The sequence below is a fragment of the Drosophila eugracilis genome, unplaced genomic scaffold, assembly GCF_018153835.1.
Source record: "Drosophila eugracilis isolate 14026-0451.02 unplaced genomic scaffold, ASM1815383v1 contig_75, whole genome shotgun sequence".
NCBI classification, from domain to species: domain Eukaryota; kingdom Metazoa; phylum Arthropoda; class Insecta; order Diptera; family Drosophilidae; genus Drosophila; species Drosophila eugracilis.
Window position 1 is genome coordinate 2,870,411 of NW_024573645.1, and position 13,359 is coordinate 2,883,769.

At 43.9% G+C, this 13,359-nt stretch overlaps 5 protein-coding genes across 8 annotated transcripts in view; 2 read left to right on the top strand and 3 right to left on the bottom strand.

Moving 5' to 3' along the window:
* LOC108116596 (phosphofurin acidic cluster sorting protein 2) overlaps positions 1–4,354 on the top strand; it is a 36,685-nt gene extending 32,331 nt beyond the window's left edge. For all 3 annotated transcript variants that reach the window (XM_017228547.2, XM_017228546.2, XM_017228548.2), the window contains 5 exons: positions 1,110–1,710; positions 1,772–2,255; positions 2,318–2,873; positions 2,934–3,050; positions 3,112–4,354. In XM_017228547.2, the coding sequence (XP_017084036.1) occupies positions 1,110–1,710; positions 1,772–2,255; positions 2,318–2,873; positions 2,934–3,050; positions 3,112–3,242 (1,889 nt within the window). In that variant the 3' untranslated portion in view covers positions 3,243–4,354. The remainder of the gene's footprint in view (positions 1–1,109; positions 1,711–1,771; positions 2,256–2,317; positions 2,874–2,933; positions 3,051–3,111) is intronic.
* LOC108116598 (UPF0692 protein CG33108) lies at positions 4,348–6,300 on the bottom strand. The gene is made up of 4 exons (XM_017228551.2): positions 5,937–6,300; positions 5,635–5,882; positions 4,675–4,771; positions 4,348–4,624 (listed from the first exon to the last, which is right to left on the bottom strand). Exons 1-4 carry the CDS (start codon positions 6,165–6,167, stop codon positions 4,397–4,399), a joined length of 804 nt encoding a protein of 267 aa, XP_017084040.1. The 5' UTR covers positions 6,168–6,300; the 3' UTR covers positions 4,348–4,396.
* On the bottom strand, positions 4,884–5,485 carry LOC108116602 (U6 snRNA-associated Sm-like protein LSm3). Its single transcript, XM_017228558.1, has 3 exons — positions 5,368–5,485; positions 5,201–5,314; positions 4,884–5,146 (listed from the first exon to the last, which is right to left on the bottom strand). Exons 1-3 carry the CDS (start codon positions 5,386–5,388, stop codon positions 4,970–4,972), a joined length of 312 nt encoding a protein of 103 aa, XP_017084047.1. The 5' UTR covers positions 5,389–5,485; the 3' UTR covers positions 4,884–4,969.
* A 155-nt stretch (positions 6,301–6,455) lies between the features above and the next one.
* LOC108116601 (ras-related protein Rab-7a) lies at positions 6,456–8,923 on the bottom strand. The gene is made up of 4 exons (XM_017228557.2): positions 8,795–8,923; positions 7,706–7,939; positions 7,290–7,646; positions 6,456–7,232 (listed from the first exon to the last, which is right to left on the bottom strand). The coding sequence occupies exons 2-4, from the start codon at positions 7,883–7,885 to the stop codon at positions 7,146–7,148; spliced, it is 624 nt and encodes a 207-aa protein (XP_017084046.1). The 5' UTR covers positions 7,886–7,939; positions 8,795–8,923; the 3' UTR covers positions 6,456–7,145.
* A 91-nt stretch (positions 8,924–9,014) lies between these two features.
* LOC108116597 (protein UBASH3A homolog) lies at positions 9,015–13,306 on the top strand. Of its 2 annotated transcripts, XM_017228549.2 has the most exons (8): positions 9,015–9,247; positions 9,397–9,637; positions 9,693–9,888; positions 10,078–10,179; positions 10,766–10,935; positions 10,996–11,308; positions 11,499–12,380; positions 12,439–13,306. In XM_017228549.2, the coding sequence occupies exons 1-8, from the start codon at positions 9,135–9,137 to the stop codon at positions 12,675–12,677; spliced, it is 2,256 nt and encodes a 751-aa protein (XP_017084038.1). In that variant the 5' UTR covers positions 9,015–9,134; the 3' UTR covers positions 12,678–13,306. The 2 variants fall into 2 exon arrangements, with proteins under 2 accessions (XP_017084038.1, XP_017084039.1); XM_017228550.2 differs by lacking the exon at positions 10,078–10,179 and having other exon boundaries at positions 9,016–9,247.
* The last annotated feature ends 53 nt before the right edge of the window (positions 13,307–13,359 follow it).

The following is a 13,359-nucleotide window of genomic DNA, read 5'->3' on the forward strand; positions in this document are numbered from 1 at the left end:
CACACTCACGCACAGAGCCCACACACGCATACAGTGACACACAGTAACACACTGCCACAAGTACACTGGAAATGTAAATGTATGCTTCGTTCGTTGTTCGTATGCTTTATTTGTTGCACCACCACCGCTCTGCACCTTTGCATGCCTCAAAATGTTGGGCGAGTGGGATTACGATTACGGGGAGTCTTTGATTTGTGCGTCAATTCCATTGATCGTTTCTTTTTAGTATAGTTGTGGTGCATGTTCGTGGGGCCTTAAAATAAACATCCTCACCTTTTGCCTCATATGAAAGCCAACGTCCTCAACATGTGTGTGCGTGTGTGTGAGTCTGTGGCATGACAATTGAACCTTCGACGCACTTGAAGCCGTTTTCCAATTAGCCACCGACATAGACGTCAGACCCTTGAAAACAACACCCTTAATCACAGCCCCAGGCCACCATTTCCGCCCCACCTTCACTTGATAAAAAAAGTCTTGGATTTGTTTGCTTCCCTCAAATTTTCCCCTTTTTTCCTTTTTTTACTTTCACTTTATTTACGTGTCGTGCGTTTTTTTGATTAATCGGCCGGCGCATGGCTTTGAAAATTCAAGCACGACGAGCCGGAAATTTCTGACTCGGAAAAATATGGCCACTTCCCCCACTCTTAGCCCACCCTACCATTCATGGTCATAAAATAAAGAAAGCTTTAATTATATTTTCGGTCCGCGTTTTATTATTTATTTACACGGTGCTCCTTGGACTGGGTAACTCTTTGCAGGGGCGTTCTATTTCGGGACCAACTATTTGTGGCCGCCATTCTGTCTCACGATTCTGTTTATCTTGTCTTGTTTAGTCTCCGCATGTCTCGTGTCCCCAGTTTCACACACCGCCCCCTCACCGGACCCCTTCCTTCACTTGGGGTCATCATAATGGTTGAGTCTACGGAAAAGTTAAAAAATCTTTCAAAAACATATGCTAGACTCTGATTGAATAGTTTCTAAAAAACGTGATTTTTCTTTTTCACATTTCGATAGACCACCACCATTATGTTTGCCCTTGCCCTTAACTTGATGTATTACCAAATCACCTTTTATTAACCTGCTCCTTATCTCTTCTATGCTCCTCACAGATCGCGGGGGTAATGACAGCTCCGGCAATGAGGGCAATGCTGGCTATACGGATGGCCAGAATTCAGATCCCCAGAACAGTCCACCCAGGGACAAAGACTACATGCGCCTGCAGCATATGCAGCAGCAACAGTTAACCCCAGTAAGCTCGGTGGCCGCCAGTTTGGGAAGTGGCAGTGTGGTCACTCCTGCCCAGACGGAAAAGCGATCACGTTTGTTCCGCACTTCCAGCAATACTCCGGGAATCACAGGAAGTGGAGGCAACAGTGCCAGTGCCATTAACGCTTCGGGTGGCGGCAAAAGGAAGCACACCTTGAGCCTGAGTGCCGAGCCTAGATCCGTGCTAGAGACTTGCCTCTCGCCTACCAACGTAGAACCACGCAAGCTGCTTCTCGACCAGTTGAGTCGCGTGTTTGCCGGCGAGGACAGCGCCATACCAGAGGTGGTGACCATCATCAGTCCGCCGGAGGCGTTGGGCGGCAGCGCGCTGCTGGCCAAATTGGTCACGCTTTTTGCCAACTCCTTTAAACCGGCCTTCGTGCCGCAGAACACTGCCGAGGTCAAGGCGGTGCTGCAGGCGCTCATGGCCAAGATCCAAAAGTAGTAAGTGTTCACGTTCTATTATCAGATATGAATACTTCATAAATTTTACTGCCTGTTTTAGTTGCAACTCAAACGCCAAGCCACCACACACCGTCAAGGTGTTGCTGATTGGTGGAGATTGGCTGCAGGGAGCCACCCTGCGGCACTACGTGGAACTGATGGGAGTGCGTCCTCCGGATTGGCTCAATCACCTGCGATTCTACCTGGTCCCCGTCGGCGGCAGCTGCGGCAATGTGGCCCGTCACCTTAGCCAAATGGATCAGGCATATGCGGTTATGTTTGGTTCGGACAACTGGGCGCAGCTGTGTGAACGGGCGGCAGCCACAGCGGCAGCTGTTAGTGCGGTGACCACTGTGAATGCCACCGCCCTGACAACAAATCTTGCGGATGCGGCTGGCGTCGCCAAGTCGGACATCGCGGAGTTGGTGCAGCGTATCCAGCGCTACCTACTTGCGGCAGGACCCTGCACCCAGATACCCATTGCCGAGGCCATGGTTAACTACAAGGATGAGGATTCCTGCCAGATATTTGTGCCGTTTGTTAGTGTAAGTAAAATCCATTTCTCTAAACTTATCACTGTAACTATATCACTGTATTTAATCTACAGGATGTTCGTATTGGTTATCTGGACTCCCAGGCCTCGCTGGATCTCGAGGAGAATACAGCAGGCTCCAATGTGGCCAGTAGTGGACTGGGTTCTGGATCTGGATCAAGCTCAGCTATCCCAATTGGTAGCCAGAGCTCGCCGAATGTACATGGCGTGGTATCTGGTTCGCCACCCCAGCAGCAAAGCATGGGACGCATATCACCTCCTCTGCAAACGCCACCGTCGTCCGCGTCCTCGCATCGGGAGCGGAATACCAGTGAATCGTTGAGTACGCCGTCGTCGCTGCAACAGCAAACTTTCAGTGGCGCTCTGGCCGCAGCGGAGGCAGTGGAGCTGCAGGTTGACTACTGGCCCCTGGTGAGGCCGGGCGATGGTCACGTCAAGGAGTCCAAAAGCGGACTGTCCAAGGGAAGTGACGCCGGCGGCAAGAATAGCATTAAGAGTACGTTTAGGAACCTGCAGGTGTGGCGCCTGCCACAGCATGCACAGCAATTGGGTGATATGTTCAATGGACTGACTGTTAGTTTTGCCACCAAGGAGAAAAAGCAAAAGCAAAGTGAGTTGAACTTGGCTAGGGACTAGAGCTGCGGCTTATCTCATTGTTTTTCTATTTTAGTAATGCGCTTGGGCAAGAAGAAGGATAAGGAGCGTGATCTCGAGAAGGAGCAATGTGTAGAGGGCGTGGCCCGTCTAATTTGCTCACCGAAGCAATCGCATCCAGTGCCCCTGCGAGGTAAGAGGTCTCAACTCTGGCTTACTTAGAAGTCTCACTAATTTCCAACATTTTTTTGCAGTGTACATCGATGGCACCGAGTGGACGGGAGTCAAGTTCTTCCAGGTATCGTCGCAATGGCAAACACACGTCAAGAACTTTCCCATTGCGCTTATCGGCTGCACACCTATGTCCTGTGCTGAATTATCCTAGTCATTTTAACCCCCGACCTCACACGGCACACCCCCAACTCCCACAAAAAACACAGATATACAGACACAAAAACTGAAACGTGCTTGGAGCAAGGGAGACAGTCACTTGCGCGGCAATAAATATTATACAACTGAAAAGAATGATAATTTATTTATAATTAGTATTTGTAAATTTTTAGTTAATAAACCGTTAGCCTGTAACGTTCATTTAAGTTAATTACCGCACGCAACTTGTGAATTTATCAGATACTTTCGACCCGCAATCAGACACATACAGACAAGTAGACACTACTAGTTTAATGATATGCTTAAAGTAATTATAAAACTCGTCAGAGATGAACAACGCGTATCAAAATATTCTGTACAAGATGGTCTAGAACTAAAACCAAACTTTATAGTTACCGTTTCAAGATTTCTATGGACACGTTGCTCTTGCCTGTTGGCATGTACTAGCATACATACACATACATTTATATATATATATATATTCTCTAACCGGCAGTTACCAAGCATTCGGGAGCATTAGGCCCCATGATCTCAAAATCGTTGCTCCCATCTGGCCAACTAACAAAAGTATCTAAATGTTATGCTGCAGCATGCTAAAACTACTTGACAAACAAAGAGTAATTTGACATATTAACCAAACCCGTCGTCTATGTACTACCTAAATCAGAAAAATATCTGTGTGTGAAATTATATACAATACATATACTATATATAGTATACCTATCTAATCTACCATATACAAAACCATATGTAACTACTCTTATCGTTGTGATTTTTGAAATTTCAAGGCAGCCCAGTCGTATTAGCGGATGTTGAAAAAGGAGTAAATTTATACATGTATACATAAATCTACATATATACAGCAGGCACTAGCAGGAGACAGTTCGATATATCATTATTGTATATTATATTCTCTGCCCCTTAAAATCGCATTCGTGTCCCCGTAGTAGTTGCGAACCGATTAAATACGAAAACTGCGTGTTTTTCCCTGTTTGAACTGAAAGACGGATAGGTATTCGAGGTGCGTTGATTGCGTTGCGAAGTGAAATATTATAAGGCGTGTAATTTATAATTGTACTATTAAATATATTAAAGTTAAATACGAAATAGTAAAGACTTTTTATTGAAATTGTGTATATAACGATATATCTAAGGGCAGTGAACATGAATGACCTGTTGAGGCAAGCCGTTGACTAGAATCGAGCGCTCTTTGAGACCAAGGGATCCACCGATTCCTCCCGGTGGTTGCAAAAAGTCATTATCCGGGTAGCCCTTAGGCTGTGCAAACTGCACTAAATTACCATTGCTCTGGCTAAGCATGTCCAGTGGCCAAACGGCTAGATTACGCGTCTTTCCATGGCGAGCCAAGACATAGTACTGCAGAAAGGTAATACGTTATATTAGATATAAGACACATATCCACTCACCCTATCCTGTACGTCGACCAGATAGCCCACAATCAAAGCCCAATGAGCTCGGTGTCCGGACTTTAAGCATGGTGCATGGTTTACATCGGCATCATAACTTGTTAAATATACGTTTTAATTGATTTAAGGAAACCCTTAGGTACTTTGATAAAACTATTTAAATATGTAAAAGGTATTAGTTTAAAATTTTAAGGTTGATAAAGACATGATTTCGTTTTAAAGAATTTATTAATCTATACAGATACATCTTGTATAAATGCAGGTGATTGGACTTAAAACTGAACGAGACTTGAGACTAGCCCACCCGCATGGGTGGTGAAACCAGGATAACTCCATCGCCTCTAACGAATAGCATGGGAATGGTACGCTTGGCGGTCTTGTAGACCTCCTCATAGGTCTCCTCGTCGATCTCCACAGTGGTTACCGTCTCCTCCGCATCGCCCAGCACCATGTTTAAATGCTGATCAAAGGCCTGAAAACATCCTGTTTTTGAAGGATTATCTAATAGGTGAAGTAAATAACTTACATGCAGACGTCCTCGTAGTTCCCTTTCGTTGCGCATCTTTACGTACACCTTTTCATCCAAACTCAATCGGATGAGATCCAGGGGCTCCTTCACCGGCAAAATCACCTGGCTGAGCTGGAAGTACGTGAATAACGAATTATCTTTTGAATCATAAAGCTTATACGTACCTGCTCTGCTTCGTCGGCCATTTTATTTAAATCTTTGCACTTCTTTTCAACAAAGACACAAGGAATAATAATATCTCGCAAACCCCAAAAACGCCTGTTTACAATATTTAACACTCTACAAGCGGGAATTTTACAACACTGGCTGCTAACAGCGTGCTGTTAGCCGTTAACTGCGCTGTTAGGCGACAACTGGTCTTAATGCGGGAAATAACCGAACCTAATCCAGGTTTAAATTTAGATAACGAAAAAATTTTTGAAAAAGGATACGGCACTAGTAGGCAGCCTCCAGCCTTTAACAGTTCCTTGACTTTTTTACAGTCGAGAGGACCGACATGTAACTGACTTACAACAGGTCCGGTCATATGTTTACGGGCGAGCTCATACAAATACTGAGCACTAAAAAACTCTCCATTTATTGTGTATTCCAGTGCAATAGCATCCTTTAGAAGCTCATCTGCGGTGGGATGACCACCGAGCAACATGCTCAAGGCCACTAAGCCACAAGTGGGACCAACCTTAGGTAATTTTGTATTAAAACTAAAAAATAAGTACTCCTTTTCTTAACTCACCTGCACAATGCTGTTTAGGGAGTAATATTGACAGTGTTTAGGAGAAACATTCTCGCATACTCGACTAAGGTAGCAACCTTTCTGTAACTCCGGATACTCCCAGGCCCAACTGCACTCACCGGTGGTGATATTGACTACCACTGGAGGTTCTTTTGCTGGAGCAGTTGTCTCACGACTGACCAACATCGGTGGAGGTGGAGGAGGTGGGGCCACAGGTGAAATATGGGACATTTTAATATGATCAAATACACAATTAAACTTGACTAGACAACAGCCACAGCTGTTTTTGCAGAGAAATGTCAATAGACAGCAAAGTATTATCGATAAATGATATGCTATACCCACAAAGTTGCATATATACTCTCGAATGTTGTACAGTGGTACAAAATAATAAAAAAAAAACAATCATTTTAGCTTATTTGAGTTTTATTGTAAATTGTTCATTGTTTATTTTTAGATTAAACAAAAGATTATGAGAATTCATAAAATTAATCAGTGGAATAAAGTACATACCAAATATAAGCAATTTACATATATGTATTACCAAAAAACAAGGAGCAATTTTACATGGAATACTATTAATAGTTATAGGATATATCGAGTAACGTTATAACTAAACAAAATTCACGCTCAAATGTTTTTGCAAGTGGGTGTTTTGTGGATCTGAGCCAATTACGATCGAGTAGCCAATTCGATGGTGCAGGAAATTATGTCGATAATTACATTAAAAAGTTTTATTTTTATTAAATTTACAATCACAAGATTTTTTGTTTGTTTCGAAGATACTCTGATGTTGCTGTTCTGTTGCAAAAGCCAGCAGCGGTTGCGTGCAAAATTTGACTAATACAGTGGCAAAAATAGTACTAGGGAGATAGGCGGGCGGGCGGTCAGAAACATGGATTTTTTAAATACGAGTATACAGAGCATACTTATTCATTGAACGGTTACTTAGGTTTTAGGAAGTTGGGTATATTGGTAAAGCCTTTGCCAGAGGCCCGAATAGAGTCTGCTGATGTTGATCTGAATCTGAACTTTGCATCCTATCAATTAATTAATTACTATGCTGTTTTGCTGAAATTGTTTTACTTAATCATAGAACACTCTCCTCCGTCGTCCTTTGTGTTGCTTGCTTCTCATGTTCATTATTATGTTGGAAATATTATTTAATAATATAGATTGTGTAATTATCCATTTTGCGTTCTTGTTACATTAGCACTGACAGTTGTCAGGATTGCCAGGACGATTATTTTGCGAACCCAAGGTGATCTGATCGGGGAAATCATTGATAACCTCAGCCTGTGCGAAATAAAGAAATTAGCTTGGAAAAAAATAAGTTCAAAGAGGACTACTTACCTCCGCCTCTAACTCCAGCGCATTCTTGGCTATAACCTGAAACGCCATTTCCACGTTGATGCCCTCCTTGGCGGACGTCTCGTAGTAGGGTATGTCGTTCTTAGATTGGCACCACTGCTGCGCCCGACGCGTTGACACTTGGCGGTTGTCCAGGTCCACCTTATTGCCGAGCACCACGAAGGGGAAGTTCTCGGGATCACGTGGACTGGCCTGTATAAGGAACTCGTCGCGCCATGAGTCGAGATTCTTGAACGAATTAGGTGCTGTCACATCGTAGACAAGAACGCAGCAGTCAGCGCCGCGGTAAAAGGCTACTCCAAGCGACTGGAAGCGTTCCTGACCAGCAGTGTCCCAGATCTGTCATCAAAACCGTACTTAGATTTTTCAGAAAGGTTTTTCAAAAGCTTACGGCTTACCTGCATTGTGACAACTCGGTCGTTGACCACCACCTCTTTCGTGCAGAAATCAGCTCCGATCGTGGCTTTGTATTGGTTGGAAAATCGTTTGTTTACATATTGATTCATCAGCGAGGTTTTGCCCACACTGCTGTCACCCAGTATGATGACTTTCAGTAGGGATTTCTTGCGGCCAGACATTTCGATGTAATATGTGGTTGGCTTACTCGGGGGTCTCTCTTTCGACTTCTGGCGCTGAAGGAAAGAAAATGGTATTGATTGGATGTTAAAAATAACATTTCGGTTTTCCCTAATTCGATTAAATGGGCAAAAATTTTTCCTAGGGAATGTAAGGAACTTTTACCCCAAGAACAGTGCACCCCTATAAACTACTATTCGCATCTGCATATCGACTTAAGTAAATAAAACTAATTGAAATCGAAAAATTTCGTGTTATCTACACGTAGGAAGATGAAGCTAGGGACTGTTGTAAAATGTTTATAATAACAGACAATATGACGAATATTGGTGCTATGCTGTGCTGGGTGATAAACAAATCGAATGAGTCATGCTGAACGGGCCGCAATGTATGATCGCTGGACTGTGATAACAGGATGGCAGGAGGGGAGGGAAGCAACCCGCATTGGGGCGATAAAGCGTGATCACTGCTTATTAGCTGGCGCAGCGGAGAAAGTGCGCACAGAGCACAGACAAAGACGAGGTCACTCAGCAAAAAAAATTCAATTCTGGATTACCAGGAAAAGTAGCAGGGAAAACGCCCATTTCCCTTATATCCTCAATGGCAGGGGGAGTAACTAACGACAAACGAAAATAGTGCGAAATTGGTTTCTCGTTTGACAGATAACTACCCCCGCCCCCTTCTAAGTCCATGAACAACTTGTTTTTGTGCTCCACCACTACACCACACCACTAATTGCGTCGGTGTGCGTTGGTCTTTGTGTGTACGTTTTTTTTTGTGTATGTGTGTTCATGTGTATGTTTGATGTGGGGCTCCAATGGCATTTTCCATGCACTTTTTGGCTGCTGCGTAACAGTCTTTTTATCGCTGCGCTTTCACTTTACACTTAATTCGTATGATTTTATTCTTACTTTGAACACTATTGAACGATTGATGAGCTCTTCCTTTGTGGTGCTCCTCGAATTTACTAAAATATTTAATTAATTACGCAGTGAATTTTGTTGTTGTCTCGCCAGGAGAATCGCTCTCATCTCTAATGGTCAGTACTATTTATCGATGGTACTAATATCGATGGCGATAAGACTATCGATAGGACTTGTCATTCCTTTGGTCTATCGTCGTCGTTATCGTTATCGAACACAATTATCCTATTTTTGTTGAAATTATAACTGAAAAACATTTAAAGACTAGAAAAAATTAAAATCTGCCAAACGCTGGTAACCAGGCCTAACAGAGGAGGCTATAATCGTCATGGCCACGCTTCCGCCACGCAAGAGTCAGACGCCCACGAGGATCTGTATCTCGAAGCAGCATTTGACGCCGCTCCAAACATTACTTCAAATGGGCTTTCCCAGGCACAGGGCGTAGGTTTTTTGTTTTAAAGTCTATTGGAGGTCACCACATGATCCAAATCGCTAAAAGATATCGAGGCTATGGGTTTGAGGGGTGACCCACAATCAGACTTGCAGCTCCAGAGAAGTTGAGTATTGATTTTTTGCTTGCATCTACACAGGGAGAAAGCTCTGGCTTCCACAGGCAATCGAGGAGTTCAGATTGCTTCGGATTGGCTGCTGGCTCATGTCAACGATGCCACCTTAGACGAATGCTCTCCCAGGGAATACATAATATATGCCTGTCCCACGGGTCCATTTCTGCAGCAGCTGGAGGAGTTCTGGGCCAAGTCCCGCCAAATGTGCGGCTGGAACGGAGCTCATAACTATGTGCCCCACATAACCCTGGTCTCTTTTTTTAAGGTGAGCGAGGATGGGATTATTTTAACAATATTTACTCCTTGAAAACATTTTATAGGCTCCCGATGAGTGCTCCCTGCAGCTTTCGAAGGCTCTTAAACAGGTAGTGGACATGACGGGCGCCTTGCTGGATCGCCCTCTCAAGTTGGAGCCCTACATGAGTCAGAACTTCATGGGCTTCTTCGTGGCCGAGGAGGATGCCAACTATTTGAAACGGCTGGCCTTGCAATACGTCAAGGAGGTGTCCAACTCAAGTACGAACTTCCCTTTTGTTGGTTGCACTCTCTTTGGGTTGTTTTGGTTTATCTTTTCTCACGTTCTGTTCAATTCGATTCGGTTGATGGTTTCCATTTTTCGGAGTGGCTTACACGGTTACGTTTGTTCTACTCTCTCCCTGCACACTAATCCTGGGATATCTGGATAATCTGGGTAATGCTGCACAGTCATTAGCGATACCTATGAGCAGTTGGACGCTATTGTGGCCTGCTTCCCCTGGTGTGGAGCTGTCTCCTCGGGCACCCGCTGCATTCCGCGCAGCAGTCGATGTAAGCCAATAGTTAGCGATATTAGTTTGCGTAAATCTCATCTGACTCACCTAAGCACCCACTTTCTCATTTCAATTTCAACTCAATGCATGCCTTACTCGCACTGGTAGATAACTTACTAATCTATTTACACTATTGGACAAATTTGGCATGACGCTGCTAATTGTAGTTTATTGTTATTAGCAGTAAATGCTGTTGATAGCACGGTGGGTCGATTTCTTTTGTTTTCGTGAGAGTAACACTAACTATTAAAGGTAATTTGCTTGGTATGTATTTTAATTAATAGGTATTTATAATTTATTTCAAAGCTGATAAATCTAAGTAGCGTTTATTTTCTTATTAAACATTTTTCTTGATTTTATTTGCACTTAAATTGAATTGCCAAAAATCCAATCTTGAAACACAAATAGATGATAAGCTTTTAACGCTTGGTATTGCCCAAAAACCTCAAACTATGGTTTCTTATCAGAAAAACGACTCACCGTGCTAGATACAAAGGCATATAAGCAGCACCGTCTTCTTTTCTATTCAGTAATCGTTTGTCCCGCCTAGCGATCGGTCACTAATAGCTTCTGAATACCCGTAGCCATCTCACTCGAGCCACACGTAAAGAGCCTGCACCTGACGCTTGCCTACCAGTTCCCGCAGGCACAGTTCAATGCACTGAAAGCACTCGTGGAGACTTTAGACGCCGGCTGCGCATCCAATTGGGAGTTGCGGCTCTATTCACGCGATCCTCGACTCGCCACTAAACAAGTTAGAGCTACTCACCACAAGTCCTGTGTGAATTCTAACTCCGTTTTATATTATTTTTAGGTCCAGAAGGTTGTATATCCACACAATCCGCACGAGACGGATGAATTAGAGCTTCGTATCGGCGACTATATCTACTTGAACACTGAAGTAGTGGACAGTTCCAGTGACGGTTGGGCAGAAGGCATATCCTGGTTGACCGGGAGCACAGGGCACCTGCCCGTCAATTACACCGAACGCACTGCCGAATCGGACGCCTGGACCCTTCATCGGGTGGTGCAGCTTTCCAAGAGCGTCGCTTCCTCCCTGACTTCAGCCGAGGACTTGGACATTGTGGACGGACGTAGTATATCGACGGAACCCGAAGAACGTCAGCGTGAGTTGCATTATCAATTATAAAGTTCCTGAAGCCCGATAACGGTCCTAAAAAATGTTTACACCATATTGATAATATTAATCTAAATGTAATTAATTTTCAAACAATTAAGCGAATAGTGTACATTTCTTTATATTTATATACAAAGTAATTTCTTACTTATATGTCATTTCTTTTCATTCCTCAACAGACACAGCACATCCCGAGATAATTGAGGGGTCATCGTTTGAGGAATCCGAGCAGAGCGTGGAAAAATATTTGCGACAGACCTTGAAGCCCTGCCTGGAACTTCCTTCAGTGCAGCTGCTCAACAGCCACAACTTGAACCATCAGCACAACCCGAATACGCCCACGATCGAAATCACAACCAATATGTCTTCCAGCTCCACCTCAGTGTCTAAACAGCCAGTGGATGAGATTTTGGTGGAACCACCGGCAGCACAACCACCGTGTCCAGACGACACTCTCAGCGTGCACTCGGATCACTCGTTACAACCCAGTACTCTGGATGCCTCGCATGCCAAGAACCGTAAGATCTATATCATGCGCCATGGTGAAAGGGTGGACTTTACTTTCGGGACATGGATTCCCTACTGCTTCGATGAGTTTGGAAACTACATGAGGAAGGATCTGAACATGCCCAAGACGTTGCCTCGTCGGAAAAACAGTCCCGAGGGTTGGCAGAATGACTCGCCGCTGACGAATGTTGGTGTCTATCAAGCCAGTCTCATTGGTCAGGCTTTGTTTGAGGCCCAAGTCCAGATTGATCACGTCTACTGTTCGCCCTCATATCGGTGCATCCAGACTTGCACTAGTGCACTGGAGGGGCTTAAGCTTACAAGCAAGCACAAGATCAAGCTGGAGCCGGGCCTATTTGAATGGATGGCTTGGTATCCCAGTGGCGTTCCCGACTGGCTGACTAAGAATGAGCTAATCGAGGCCAATTATGACGTTGATCTGGATTATGAGCCTGTGCAGCCTTCGTCGGATCTAACCGTTCGCCTCAAGGAGTCCACCGAACAGTTTTATGAACGAAACCACGACGTTATCCTGCAGCTGTTGGAGCAAACAAGTAAAAATTACAATATCACGTTTAGAAATATGTTCTCATCACTATTTTTTGTTTTTAGCTGGCAATATTTTGGTTGTGGCGCATGCCACAACACTGGACACTTGCTCCCGGCAGCTGACTGGTGGAGTACCACGAAGCACGAACGAACTACGCCAGGTGATTCACAAGATCCCTTATTGTAGCCTGGCCACAGTGGAACAAGTGGACGGCGTCTGGAAGCTGGTGGAGCCCGAGTGCCTGCCGGTGACCCACTCGAAGAATCCGCGATTTGAGTGGAACGCCTTATCGGCCACCTAGTGCCAGTGCTTAGAGCAGTTTCTGTGCAAGCATTGAGACTGATACTCGATTGGGATGGACAAGGATGTGAATCACACGCTGACGGAAATATACGTAAATTGTTTTTGGTTTAGCTAACTGAAATCTGTATGATTTACTGCTCGGAAATTGGCGCTACATTAAGTTGTTTGTACTGCCATATAAATTGAAAGTTATTTAGACTTACATGTATGCTGCAAAGCGATGGAATTTGTTGTGGAATACAAAACAAATACATCTATTATTATTGGCCTGCTTATTGTAAAACGAGCCTCATACTTTATTGCAATCAATGAAATCTATTGACCATATATTGAATATATACATTTATACCATACGCCAGTAATTATACTAATTGAGCGATTGCTCACCGCTTTAGCCATAGATTAACTTGCTCTGTTACTAGCTTAGTTGTTAAACCACTTGATTAGCCTTGCTGCGTAGCGCAGCTTTTTTGTAGCAATATATCCAAGAGGCAGATTTTTCTTAGCAACCTGTTGAGATTACTCCATACGTAAAGCCCAAACATATATCGATATTATCGACTAGATTTAGAAGTACAAACCCATGTAACAACGCACAGCATAATGGAACAATAAACAATATACATTAAATACATGTAATGCCAAAACATTGAGGTGTAAACAACATTTCGCTTCCACGA

Coding starts and splice junctions, on each gene's coding strand:
- LOC108116597 (XM_017228549.2), top strand. CDS start 9,135: ATGGCCACGCTTCCGCCACGCAAGAGTCAGACGCCCACGAGGATCTGT. Junction 9,638..9,692: donor CCCTGGTCTCTTTTTTTAAG/GTGAGCGAGGAT, acceptor AACATTTTATAG/GCTCCCGATGAGTGCTCCCT. Junction 11,309..11,498: donor GGAACCCGAAGAACGTCAGC/GTGAGTTGCATT, acceptor ATTCCTCAACAG/ACACAGCACATCCCGAGATA.
- LOC108116602 (XM_017228558.1), bottom strand. CDS start 5,388: ATGGCCGACGAAGCAGAGCAG. Junction 5,315..5,367: donor TGGCCGACGAAGCAGAGCAG/GTACGTATAAGC, acceptor ACGTACTTCCAG/CTCAGCCAGGTGATTTTGCC. Junction 5,147..5,200: donor AACTACGAGGACGTCTGCAT/GTAAGTTATTTA, acceptor GGATGTTTTCAG/GCCTTTGATCAGCATTTAAA.
- LOC108116601 (XM_017228557.2), bottom strand. CDS start 7,885: ATGTCTGGCCGCAAGAAATCCCTACTGAAAGTCATCATACTGGGTGAC. Junction 7,647..7,705: donor ACCGAGTTGTCACAATGCAG/GTAAGCCGTAAG, acceptor TTTTGATGACAG/ATCTGGGACACTGCTGGTCA. Junction 7,233..7,289: donor CGCTGGAGTTAGAGGCGGAG/GTAAGTAGTCCT, acceptor TATTTCGCACAG/GCTGAGGTTATCAATGATTT.
- LOC108116598 (XM_017228551.2), bottom strand. CDS start 6,167: ATGTCCCATATTTCACCTGTGGCCCCACCTCCTCCACCTCCACCGATG. Junction 5,883..5,936: donor CCCTAAACAGCATTGTGCAG/GTGAGTTAAGAA, acceptor AAATTACCTAAG/GTTGGTCCCACTTGTGGCTT. Junction 4,772..5,634: donor GGAGGCTGCCTACTAGTGCC/GTATCCTTTTTC, acceptor ATATTTAACAAG/TTATGATGCCGATGTAAACC.